Source organism: Cavia porcellus, unplaced genomic scaffold (genome assembly GCF_034190915.1).
Source record: "Cavia porcellus strain 051 isolate PalLab524CR breed Dunkin Hartley unplaced genomic scaffold, mCavPor4.1 scaffold_23, whole genome shotgun sequence".
Taxonomy (NCBI): domain Eukaryota; kingdom Metazoa; phylum Chordata; class Mammalia; order Rodentia; family Caviidae; genus Cavia; species Cavia porcellus.
In genome coordinates, this window is record NW_026947506.1 from 62,061,578 (window position 1) to 62,074,039 (window position 12,462).

A 12,462-nucleotide genomic window follows, 5' to 3' on the forward strand; every position below is an offset into this window, starting at 1 on the left:
GTGATATTCTGTCTCAAAAAAACAAAAGCAAACAACAACAACAACAAAACCAAAAGTGGGGGAGAGAAAGTATAAGAAAGATGCATGGACATAAAACAACAGAAGATATATATACTATGTAAGTATCACAGTAAATTCTACTAGCTTATATAACTTTTATGCTTCTATAATTATAATAAAAATAAGGAGAAGTTCAGAAGACCTTACATTTTACAAATAGAAAACTGGAACCGAATTTTAAGTTTAGCCTATCCTTGAAGAATGGTAATAGCTACTTTATATTTCTCCAACATACACTATTATTTCTGAATGTGTCTTATCCCTGTGGTGAATTACAAGTATAAATGCCAATCAAGGACCAATAAACAAAACATTTAAGAAATGCAGGTAAAGAGGTAAGTTTTAAGCCAGTCAGGGTGTTGTATGTCTGTAATCCCAGCACTTGGGAGGCTGAGGCAGAAGGATTGCTGTGGGTTCAAAGCCAGCCCGGGCTACATAGTAAGTTCAAAGCTAGCCTGAACTACATAGCTACATTTTCTCAAAAACACAAAAGCAAAACACCCAAACAAACAAAGACAAATTTTAACCTTAACTACCAATACTATTTGAGAAACCACATTACATAGTATCACCTTGAATGTTATATTGATAGTAATCAGGATCTTCCGATTCCTCCTTCACTGTCACAGCTGCCATTTCCAATGAGATGCCTATAAAAGCAAAAGCAACCCAAGAGTTAATGACAGGGCATTAAGATCACACAGAATGCACGTGGATTTGGGAAGGATAAAGCTTGGCAGGTGGCAGGGAGAAAAAAAAATCATCCATAACCCCAACCAAGTCAAAATCTTATCAACTATTCATCCTCTGGTATTTTCTCTGCTAATTTTTCTTATGAGTTCTTACCTCTGCTGCCTTTTCATCCTCTACCTACACGATATACTATTTCTAATTAGTTCAGTAACACAGGAAAGTGAACCTGTCAGCCTTGATTTATAGATGAAACCAGAAATGTGCTACATAATGTATTTTTTGAACTAATCAGAAAGAATAGTAAAATCCCAGAGCTGACAGACTTTGTAACAGGGAGCACTCAGACGTAATACAACTGGCAGCTCCTTCCTGTCCTCTGGAAGAGCTCATATGTGTGTCACTGCTATTCAAAAATGTGAAATTTTGTTGTGTGTGACTTAAGTTTTGGACCCCCACCTGCAGCCTACATGGCAGGTTATCCAGTTTATGTATTCTCTTCATGAGTAAATACCATAAAAACTCACATGCCCCTCCAACATCACTAAGGAAAAGATAAAACTACATTAACAGTAGTAACATCCTACCCTCCAAAATTACCTAATATTAAAAACAACATAGTTCTTTTTATTCTAACTCTTCACACAGTCCTGGAATGACCAAAACAAAACAAAACCAGCTTTCAATAAAATTGTAATCAGGGAAGTGACGTGTGCCTGTAATCCCAGCTACTTAGGGGGCTGAGGCCAGAGGATCACAGTCTGAACAATTTACTGAGGGATAATCTCAAAAAACAGATGGGACAGTAAGGTAGCTCAGGGATAGAGCATTCTTCAGCATGCCCGAGGCCCTGGGCTCATACTCAGCACTGAGATACAGAAAGCTTGGCCAAGGTAGAGAAACACAAAAATCTGCATGCAAAGAGCATGGGGAGGTGGGTAGAACCATATTGCATAAAAGTTTGACAGTGACTGCCAGCAATTTGCATTTACAAGAGCAATGAAATGTACTTCCCAACAAAGACACACTGGACACTCCCTGCAATGTTATTTACAACAGCTGGGAAGTGGAAACAACTCAAACATCTATTAAATGATACTCATAGAGAAAAAAGGTAACGTATCCATACAACAGAGTTTACAGCGTTTTTATTCAAGACGCTCATAGATGTAAACTTTGTTTGAACATGGGCCTCAAAACATGAGGCAGAATTAAGGAAAAATGCAAAATACATACTGTGTAATCCTACTTATGCGAAATGTCAGCTAAGACAAATTCATAAAAACTTTATTGATTACTTATGGTAACAAAGACTGATGGAAATAGGCACCATATTTGGGATTACAGAAATACTCAAAACTTGGATGGCAGGGATCACTGTAAAACTCACTAAGTTTACAGAACTATGCATTTGAACCCTAAAGCAGGTGACGGGCTAGGGTTGCAGCTTGGGGCAGTGTGTGTGCCTGAAATGTGTAGAACTCTGGGTTCAATTTCCAGTACTGAAAAAACAAACAAGCTGGTGATCCTTAAGGTGTATAAATTTAGAAATTTTACCTTTATAATGCTATGCGCTCAAAAAAAGAAAAACCTTATATGAGAAAATAGGTAAGCAAATACTAAAAAGTTCTGAGTTGAAAATATTTTCCTTGGCAAGTACAGAATGGGAGTACAAAGGGAAAAGGAATAGAATGAGAGCACTGATTTTTGTAAAAGCACTATATAACAGGTCATCTTTTACCTGTATTTAAAGCAGGCGGAGGGACAGAAGCACAGTATGTTTTCACTTATAAACATTAGTGAGCAACAACCTTTTGGCTCCATGCAAGAGCAAGCTCTCTTTATAATATGGTCGTATTAATCAACAGTCACAGTGGGCAAATATTTGTACTATCTGCCCATTTCTCACTGAGACAACACAATAATGAATAAATCAAAATATAACTTCTAAAATAAGAAAAATTCTTCTTTAATTTTACTACTGATTCTAAAAGCATACCAGAATCTTCTGTGGGTTCAGTTTTCACTTTGACGGGGCCACAACTGAAAGAAGAAATAATCCAAATGAAATTAAACAGGGGTAAAGATGACTCACACAGTACTACTCAAATGCAATCCACAACATGGTGAAGGGCATTTGCTCCATCAAAAAACAGCGTTATTCACAACAACTAAGTCAAAAAGTACATTTTCACAAGTCCCCAAAATGACTTAACTGTGTACTAAACATAGAGACCTGTGGCTTAAGATGTCTGGAATAGTCTAGTAACCCTAATAAGTATAACAATCTGCTAGTATCAATAAATGATGGTTTACCTTCCACTGGGAGACATTATTGACCTTTCGGTATCTGTAACCATTACACGACCACCTACAAACAACAATGAAAAATTACATTGAGGTTTTCTCAAAATTTCGAATATAACTAATGTGTCTCAATGCTTCTGAGGGGTGAGGGCTGGGTCATTAGAAAACTATCAGTTACACAACAGTATACTTTGTTTTTCCCTGTAAAGAAAATAAAGGTTGACAACTTCTCACTTACTACCATCTTTTTTATTTTTATTTTTTGTTTTATGAGACATATGTTTTATTTTTTGTTCTATGCTATGAAATTCAGACTGGATCAAAACTCACTATGTAGCCTAGGCTGGCTTTGAACTCTCAGCAATTCTCCTGCTTCAGCCTCTAAAGTGCTAGGATTATAGATGTATGCTTTCACACACAGCAGATTTTAGTCAGTGAAATACATACAAAAATACAGTTTCTTAAGTAAGGTAGAATAAAAACTGTGCTGATGTATAAATGATTTTGATATACGTTCCTCTTAACACCGAGTCAAATTATTTAAATATAGGAGGACCAGGGCTGGGGATATAGCTCAGCAGCACAGAGCCTGACTGGCAAGTGTAAGGGCATGAATTCAATTGCTAGCACCAAAACCAAACCAAAACAAAAACCCCAAGATGACCAAAAATTATATTTTTGCATTAATTTTTATAACAGGAAATAAAAATATGACAATTTAATCAAATTTTACCAATAATTTTTAAGTGTATGGTATAACTTAAAATATCCAATATACTACACAACACTATAATCTAGACAGTAGTATCCAGTATTTTTCCAAGTTCTTTTCACATTATTGTCTTTAACAATACGTTTTCACAAGTATTTTATGGTAATTTTTTTCCTCACTTTGATTACAAGATCACTTATCAGATGTGGGTCAACTCTGTCAGCACCACCCACAGAATTATGATAATCACTGACCAGTACTGGAATATTTTAGTTTCATTTCTTTCCAGTCTTATCATTTTTGTACTATGAATAGTTGACAATAAAGAGATGCCTTTGTCTTTCCATTTCATAGTACACACTTTTTCTCTCTGACATGCTAACATTCATCTTTTCTTCATTTTCTTTCTTCGTTCTTTCTTCTGCAGATACTTTGACAGTTCCTTCCTGTTTAGTCTCAGTGTCCCAAAATGTGTCTGCTTTATATTGTAAGGATATCGCTGAGTTTGGGAAAAGTATAAAAATTGCATCTAGTGTAATTAAGAGTTTTTTAATAGATTGTTTGTATGTCTTTTTGAGACAGGGTCTCACTATGCAGTCTAGGCTGGCCTCGAACTTGAAATGATCCTCCTGCCTCAGTCTCCCAAGTGCTGGGATCACAGGCATGCGCCATCCTGCCTGGCTGAGAGTTTCTATAGATTGTAGCACAAAATTATAGGTAATTTTTCTACAAATAAAGTAAACATGACTAGTAAAAAAACATAACCAGAACTTACTAGATTTCATTAGAAACGAACACCAAAAACAAATAAAATGTTCTAAATACAAACCTAAATATAAAGCAAGAAATAGTAGATATCAGTACTATAGTAGATAGAAGTAGTAGTAGAGGTATGAATGTTATCTTATACAAACAAGAATCAATTGGCGTGCTGCGCTGGTGGCTCACGCCTGTAATCCCAGCACTTGGGAGTTTCAGGCTAGCTTGGGCTACAAAGTGAGCTCAAGGCCAGCCTGAACTACATAGAACCTGTCTCAAAAAAACAAAAAACAAAACTAAAATGCCACCTGTTTGAGCAACATTGAGGATAGTTAGTACACAAATGCACTGCCAGAGTGATGCTCAGGGTAAACTACTGAGGACTAACTCTGGCCATGTGTGGTGGCATACACTATAAACCCATCACTCTGGGAGGCTGAAACAGGAGGACTATCCAAATGCCAAGCCAGCCAAGGCTATTTAGTGAGACCCTGTGTCAAAATTAGAAATAGACATAAAAAGGGCTGGGGAAGCATTTCAGTGTGAAGAGTGTCAATTCCCAGTATGGCGTGGGGGAGGGGAGGGAAGGAGAGAGCCGGGAGCAGCAGAGCAGCAGCTCAGGACCAGGGAGCAGTGCTGCTAACTGGTTGGGGACTTCTTTCAGAGTGACAGAAATGATCTGGAATTAGAAACAGCTGCTCAACTTTTAAGTATATTAAAAATCATGAATTGCTGCCTCTGCCTGCTATATGCCACCACCGGAAGGCTCTTTCCTAGGCGCACTCAGCGCAGGCAAAGAGAGCCAGCAGATCCAACTCTGCCTGCCAGGCACTGCCCCCGGAAGACCCTTCCCTACTGGTGTCCAGCACAAGCAGAGAGAAGCAGATCTGTCTGGCTGCCAGGCAGTGCCACTGGAGGGCTATGTCCTGCAGGTGGCCAGTGCCAGCGAAGACAAGCAGCAGATCCGCCTTCACCTGCAGGGAGCTGCCACCAGAAGACTCCTTTCTGCAGGCAGCCAGCAGGAGCAGAGACGCACAGCCAGGTAAGCCTTGTGCATCTGTAGGCCACCACTGGAGGCCCTTGGTTCCCTCAGACAGCCATCACCTACTAACAGAACCAGACAAATACACTCGTGTATGTCTGTCACCATCGTGGGCAGCGCCACCTTCATGCACCCCTGATCATTAGGGAAGCCCCAGTAGAGCTGCACAGGTCTGAAGAAGCCCACTCCAACACCCTGCTACCACTCTGTAAATCTAGGGTAAGAGGAACCCCCAGGTACTTATCCCATCCCCCTACACTGTGTAGGGGAAGCCAAAATGGAAGTGCCTGGGGACACACAACCAGCTTGTTGGGGGGAACCCAGGAGAATGTCAAAACGAAGGAGCAAAAGGCAATCTCAGACCTTTAGCCCACACAGAAAAGGCTGGGAGATACAGTCATGGAAGTAAATGGAAGTTACACACCTGAAATCTCTGAGAGGATAGCAAATGAAGTAAGGAACCAACTTCATGAGATTGTAGAAGCAGTCAAATCAGAAATGTCTCACATAAAAGAAATCACCAACATACTGAAAGAATTGCTCAGCAGGTCTAGAGAAGACATAGACCAAAAAAGAGCATAGGAAAATGATGTAAACCTTGAATGAACAATATAGAAGGGAATTACTACGCATGAAACAGATTCAAAGAGATCCAGGAAGTTAAAAATTCAATCAAAAGCTGGCAAAACCACTTGACAGACACAAAAGACTTTCAAACCTTGAAGATCGTATTGCAGCTAGTGATCATGAAAGGAAAGATCTTTTAAAAATAACACAGAATCAGGAAATAACAACTCAATGACTACAAGATGATACAAAGAAGATAAAAGAGTGGCAGGTGTTGGTGAAGAAGCAGGGGTCAACATAAATGAAATTAAAAGGATATTTACAGAAGAAATAGAAGAAAACTTCCCAAACATGGGAAATGGATCTGGCATGCAGAATAAGTGAAGTATATAGAACTCCAACTAGCCATAATCAAAATAAATCTACACTCAGACATATAATAATCAAAATCCCAGAAATTCAGCACAACAGAATATTAAAAGCTGATAAAGAGACAGATCACCTATAAAAGAAAACCAATCAAAATCACAGCAGACTTATAAACACAAAGCATCAAGTCAAGAAGAGTTTGAAGTGTTTCAAACCCTAAAAGAAAACAACTTCCAACCCAGATTGATTTACCCTGCAAAACTATCTTTCAACATTGATGGAAAAATAAGATACTTACATGATAAAGAAAAACTGAAGGAATTCATGACTACCAAACCAACCCTACAGATTACTAAAGGATATTCTAGAGATAAAAGATGACCATGGTTCTAGGAACAGCAGCAGAGGAGAATTGCCAAACAAGAAAGGCAACTGAATGAAGGGGAAAAGTAGAGGTCCAACAACAGGAGGACAGCATGGCAGGGACGAACCAATGTATTCTCGTAACCATTAACACAGATGGTCTCAGGTCAGCAATTAAAAGAAATAGAAGGGGCTGGGGATTTAGCTCAGCGGCATAAGCACCTGCATTGCAAGCAAGCGGTCATGAGTTCGAGCCCCAGTACTGGATAAAAATGAAAAAGACAAAAAAAAAGAAAAAAGAAAGAGTGGATCAAGAAAAAAGATCCATCGATATATACTAGAAACACATTTAACTGGAAAGGAAATTCACAGACTAAAAATCAAAGGAGAGAAAACAACTGTTCCATGTGACAGGAAATCAGAAAAAAAATAGGCAAGAATAACTTGCCCATCAACCACAGAATGGGTAAGAAAGACATGGTATTTTCATGCAGTGGAAAGCTACCCAGCTATAAAGTAGAATAATCTCAGAGGCCCTGTAGGTAAACGGACGGCAAATGGAAATCATCTTCATGGGCAAAACAATTTGAACTCCTACACACATGAACCTTACCATAAGAAACACAAGGAGTTAATGGGATCCAAAAGCAAAATAATGCAAGAGTGATAGGAGAGCAAACACCTGTGAGGGAAAGGTGGTAACTACTGTTGATTTCTTATTATCTTGTCTTCTCTTGCATTGTTTTCACAATTTTGTTAGGTTTGGCCTTGTTCTCTCTTGTTGTGTTAGGTTTTACTCTGATGGTAGGGGGAGCTATTTTGAATATCGTGGGATATTTTAAGGTAATCACAGTTTCCTATTATATTGATTTGAAATCTTATAATGCTTTTATTCATGTTTGATTGGTTTTATTCTGTTTTGGTTTTATTATGTGTGATGGTATAAACAGCTATTTTGAAGAAAACAAGACATTGTAATAGTCACTGCTGATTTATGATCATCTTATTTTGAAGTCCTATCATGCTTTTGTTCTTTTGTTTTGATTGGTTCTATCCTGTTATATTTTATTTGATTTTATTATGTGTGATGCTATTGACAACTTTTTTGAGGAAAATGAGCTATTATAGTAGCCATTTTTAATTTCCGGTTATCTGTTTTTTTTGGTACCAGGGTTTGAACTGAACCCCATGCTGGCGAAGCAGGCACTTAATCCACTGAGCTAAATCCCCAGCCCTTGCTAACTGTTTTTGAAGTCCTGTGATGCTTTCATTCTTTTGAGTGGTTTTATACTCTTTTGTTATGTTTGATATTATTGTGTGTGAAGGTATGGTCAACTATTTCAAAGATAACAAGAGACATTAATTAAGGTAGCCACTGTTGATGTCCTACTGTCTTGTTGTGAAGTGCTGTGTTGCCTGCATTGTTCTGTTCTGATTTGCTTTGTTCTGTTTTGTTTTATTCTCTTTAAAATAAAAAAAGGAAAAATATCATGAATTGTACACTTCAACATGGTAAATTTTACATGCAAACTACACTGCAATTGAAAGAGGAAGTGGAAGAATAAATGAGAAGCACTCTACCAGCTGATGAAGATGTAGAACTGGAATTTCATATAACTTCAAACTCAAACACTTCAAAACTCCACTTGACATTTTCTTTTAAAAAGTTAAACCTGTAATTACCAGATAACCCAGTACTTCCTATAGCAGTAAACTACCCAATACTCAACACCAGACGAATGAATAAACCAATTATGATATATCATAATAGATAGAAGTGAAATCTTACTTGGCAAAAAAAAAAAAAAAAAAGGATGAACTACTGATACATAAAACATGGATACATTTCAAAACAAACCAAAAAAAAGTGTGTACAATATGATTCTGTTCACATGATAACAGGTAAAGCCCTAAGTGACTGTAGTGACAGGCAGGACAGCCACGGCCTGAGGACAGGAGGTGCGAAGGGAAAGTCGAGGCTGAAGGAACTGGGGACACAGGCATGCTCACCTAACTGCACTGCCAGCTCTGGAGTACATGTGGGTGGCAGCTGTAAGCTACATCTCAAGAAAGTCTTGCCTTCATTGTAGAAGACTACAATATCCTAGGTACCAGCTAACTTTCAATAAGTTGCCAGGGCAACCCCCAAAGAAAGGAAACCTTCTTTAGTAAAGTAATAGTAGTGAACAATTCATTGTTTCATCATGCTGAAAATATTGTCAAAAGATTATTTAACCCAGATTTGGTGGCATATGCCTTCCAAGTAAACACTTGGAAGGCAGAAGAACTGCTTTAAGTTTCAGGCCAAGCAGGACTACAAAGTGAGTTCAAAGCCAGTCTGAACTGCATATTGAAACCCTGTCTCAAAAAGGCGGGGGTGGGGGGAGTGTTTTTGTTTTGTTTACCGGTACCAGGGATTGAACTCATGACCACGCGCTTGCAAGGCAGGCGCTTATGCCACTGAGCTAAAACCCTAGCCCAAAAAAGAAGTTATTTAAGAAAAACATAAAACATGAGCCAAGCACAGATACCTGAAATCCAGCACTCAGGAAGGCTAAGGCAGGAGGAGGAGACCAGTAAGTGCTACATAATGAGTTTGACATCAGCTTTAGCCATATATTGAGACTTTTACTCAAAAAGCAAACAAAAAAGCCAGTAGGTTTGAAGGCCAGCCTGAGCTACAGAGCAGGTTCCGGGCATCCTAAAAGCTAAGGCTGGCCTGGGCACGCCCTCCAGTGAGACTCCCTCCCTGTCAAAAACAAACAGCTTGGGCTGGGGATTTAGTTCAGTGGTGTGAGTGCCTGCCTGGCTAGCACAAGGTGGTGAGTTTGATCCCTGGTACCAAAACAAAACAAAACCAAAAAAAAACTCAATATTTTTTCCAGGTTCTTTCAAAAGGGAAATGGGAAGTAAAGGTGTTCCCCATTTAATCATAGGCTCAAACACACCAAAGACAGTAAACTGTGTGCACATAGGTACATATGTATCACTTTTTCCTTTATTCTTAAAAGGTTAAGAGGTCTCCAATGGTAACAGTTACTTATTTTCAAAAGTCTCAAATTTGGCTCTGAAGGGTGCCACTACTATACCACATTTTTCCTTCAAACGGAATGGGCACACTTCCCTACAGAAGTCCTGGTAGGATCCTCCTCATTCTTCAGGGGCCATCAAAACGTCCTCTTCCTGATCAATCCTACAGAGTGACAAAGGAAGCCCGTGCCTCCAGGGCAATGCCACCTGCACTTGCTTTAAGGACCTGTCTATCTTCAGGTACACTCAGCTCTCCAAAACTCTGATGAGGGTGAGGGTGAGGGTTAAGATAGCTCAGTGATATAGTTTGCCTTACCTGAAAGGATAAGGAACCTCAGCACCACAGAAACAAAGCTTTAATGTCATATGCAGTTCTCTACCTCTCTCCCCAACAAATCGCCTGACCAAGAATGTCTTGCCACCTCAGTGCACACTAGGTAAATTAAATCCTGCTCATATTTCTGTACAGGAACAACAGATCCAGTATGTGATACTATATACTACAAACATAAAACACTGGCTGTCTAGCATAAAACAAACAGCTCAGCGAAAACAAATTAAATAAGCCTTGTGGGGATGTGGCAATGCAGGCCCATCATCCTAGCAGTGGGAAGGCTGAGGCAAGAGAATCTGGAGTTCAAGGCCAGGCCAAGCTACACAGTAAGATCCTGACTCAAGAGAACACAAGGCCTCTGCTTTTCCAGCTCACTGAACCTTTTATACCAGTCTCCATAAAAAATGAGAAAGCCTTAAAATGTATTCAAATCTGGCAAAGAGCTAAGGAATCTAGGCAGCTATCATGTCAATAAAGCAACCACTTACCTAGATGTTTCTTTGGTTCTAGGAAAGGTCTGCATTGAAACAAAACAAAAACTATGTATGAATACATAAAACTAATATAAAGCATAAACATAAATAGTATCTGCATTAAAATAAGCTAAATATTCAACTTTATCTGAATAAACTGTCGATGCATAACAAGGGAGAAAGCATTCACCTCTGAATGATAAATGAAATCCCTGCTTTGTTCTCCAAAATCCACTTCAGTGTGGCAAGATCATAATTCTCAGGGTGTTTAAAGGCCACTCCTTCTGGAAGCCCCTGCACTACCACAGCAGACTGGTCTCGAAGCATTTTCTCATATGGAACAGGCACCACTGTGGATTTGCCTAAAGCTTTCCCTGAAGCAGGAAAAAGATGGTGAACATCATTCAACATCATTAAATGGTTAAAATTTAAAAATTAAACCATCATTAGCTCATCACAGTTTAATAAATACCATTCTTAGCCGGGCATGGTGGCGCACCCCTGTAATCTCAGCACTTGGGAAGCTAAGGCAGAAGGATCGCTGCAAATGTGAGAACAGCCTGGGCTACAAAGGGAGCTCAAGGCCAGCCTGAACTGCATGGTGACACCCATTTCTCTCAAAAAAAAAGTTTAAAAAAAAATTAAGTTTAAAAACTACTTTAAAATAGTATTTACTCCCCCGCAAAAAGTATTTACCTAAAGCTCTAAACCTGAACCAAGTCCAAATGATCAGAATGTAAAGTACATAAAATGTTTTATTCTAACACCTACACGAAAGAAAAGTAAAAATCGCTGTTTTTTAACACTATTCTATGTCTTTTTTGTTAATACTTAAAAATGCAAATTGGAAATACCAAAAACAACTTTAAAAATGAAATGGTCCATACTACCAGGCACAGTGGTATAAATCTATATCCTGTGTACTCAGGAGGCTAAGGCAGGATCACAAGTTCAAGGCCAACCTAGATGACTCTGAGATACTGTCTCAAAAAAAGAAAAGGCACAAGGATATAGTCCAGGGACAGAGGACCATGGGGTCATGGGGCAGGGCAGGGAAGGGTCCAGTCCACTATGGCTTAGCAAGTGTGACCACACACAATCCAGCCAGGTCACGGAAGCCTGACAAACCCAGCTAATTATCATACCAGGAAATTCTTAAGGTAATATTCTCACTGGAAACTTACTGGGTAAATATAACTGTCACTTCTGTTCACTTAGCAGTGAGTCCCCAAGAGGCTAGAAATGCCACTTCAGAGTTGAATTTCACCATATACTACCCCCTTCTCTTTGCTAAAATGCTCTACTGTACACATGACTAGATTAACAAAGGTAGTCTGCAGGGAAGTGGGGAGATCAGCAGCACATGTGTCAAAAATAATCACTCTACTCACATAATCCTTTCTGGGTTCCTTCAAAATGGAAACAAAAAAGGCTGTTCTTGATTTAACTGTGTATTTGAGAACTACCCTATTCAATTTGTGAAAATGTGTTACATGACTGTTAATTACATAATCTACCTCTTAAATGACAATTATATAATGTCTCTCTTCAAAAACTAAAGCATGTTGCTTTTACCATAGCAAAAGCAGAAATAGTCCTCAACTGTTTTTCTAAGTGTTTCAATTTCCACAGCATCCACACTCATCCGATTTGCCTGGGCTGTAGATTTCATTTTATGCATCTCTGCAGCCTTTTCTTCTTCTTCAACACCTGGAAAATATGGAAAATAATTAACAATGTAATGGTTCATAAAAAA

General features: G+C 38.8%; 1 protein-coding gene across 7 annotated transcripts in view; it reads right to left on the reverse strand.

Moving 5' to 3' along the window:
• Window positions 1–12,462, reverse strand: part of Gtf2i (general transcription factor IIi) — a 96,348-nt gene that overhangs the window by 52,907 nt on the left and 30,979 nt on the right. For all 7 annotated transcript variants that reach the window (XM_013149332.3, XM_013149322.3, XM_013149325.3 and 4 more), the window contains exons 4-9: window positions 12,282–12,416; window positions 10,897–11,080; window positions 10,722–10,750; window positions 3,067–3,121; window positions 2,750–2,793; window positions 633–710 (exon numbers count right to left, since the gene is read on the reverse strand). In XM_013149332.3, the coding sequence (XP_013004786.1) occupies window positions 633–710; window positions 2,750–2,793; window positions 3,067–3,121; window positions 10,722–10,750; window positions 10,897–11,080; window positions 12,282–12,416 (525 nt within the window). The remainder of the gene's footprint in view (window positions 1–632; window positions 711–2,749; window positions 2,794–3,066; window positions 3,122–10,721; window positions 10,751–10,896; window positions 11,081–12,281; window positions 12,417–12,462) is intronic.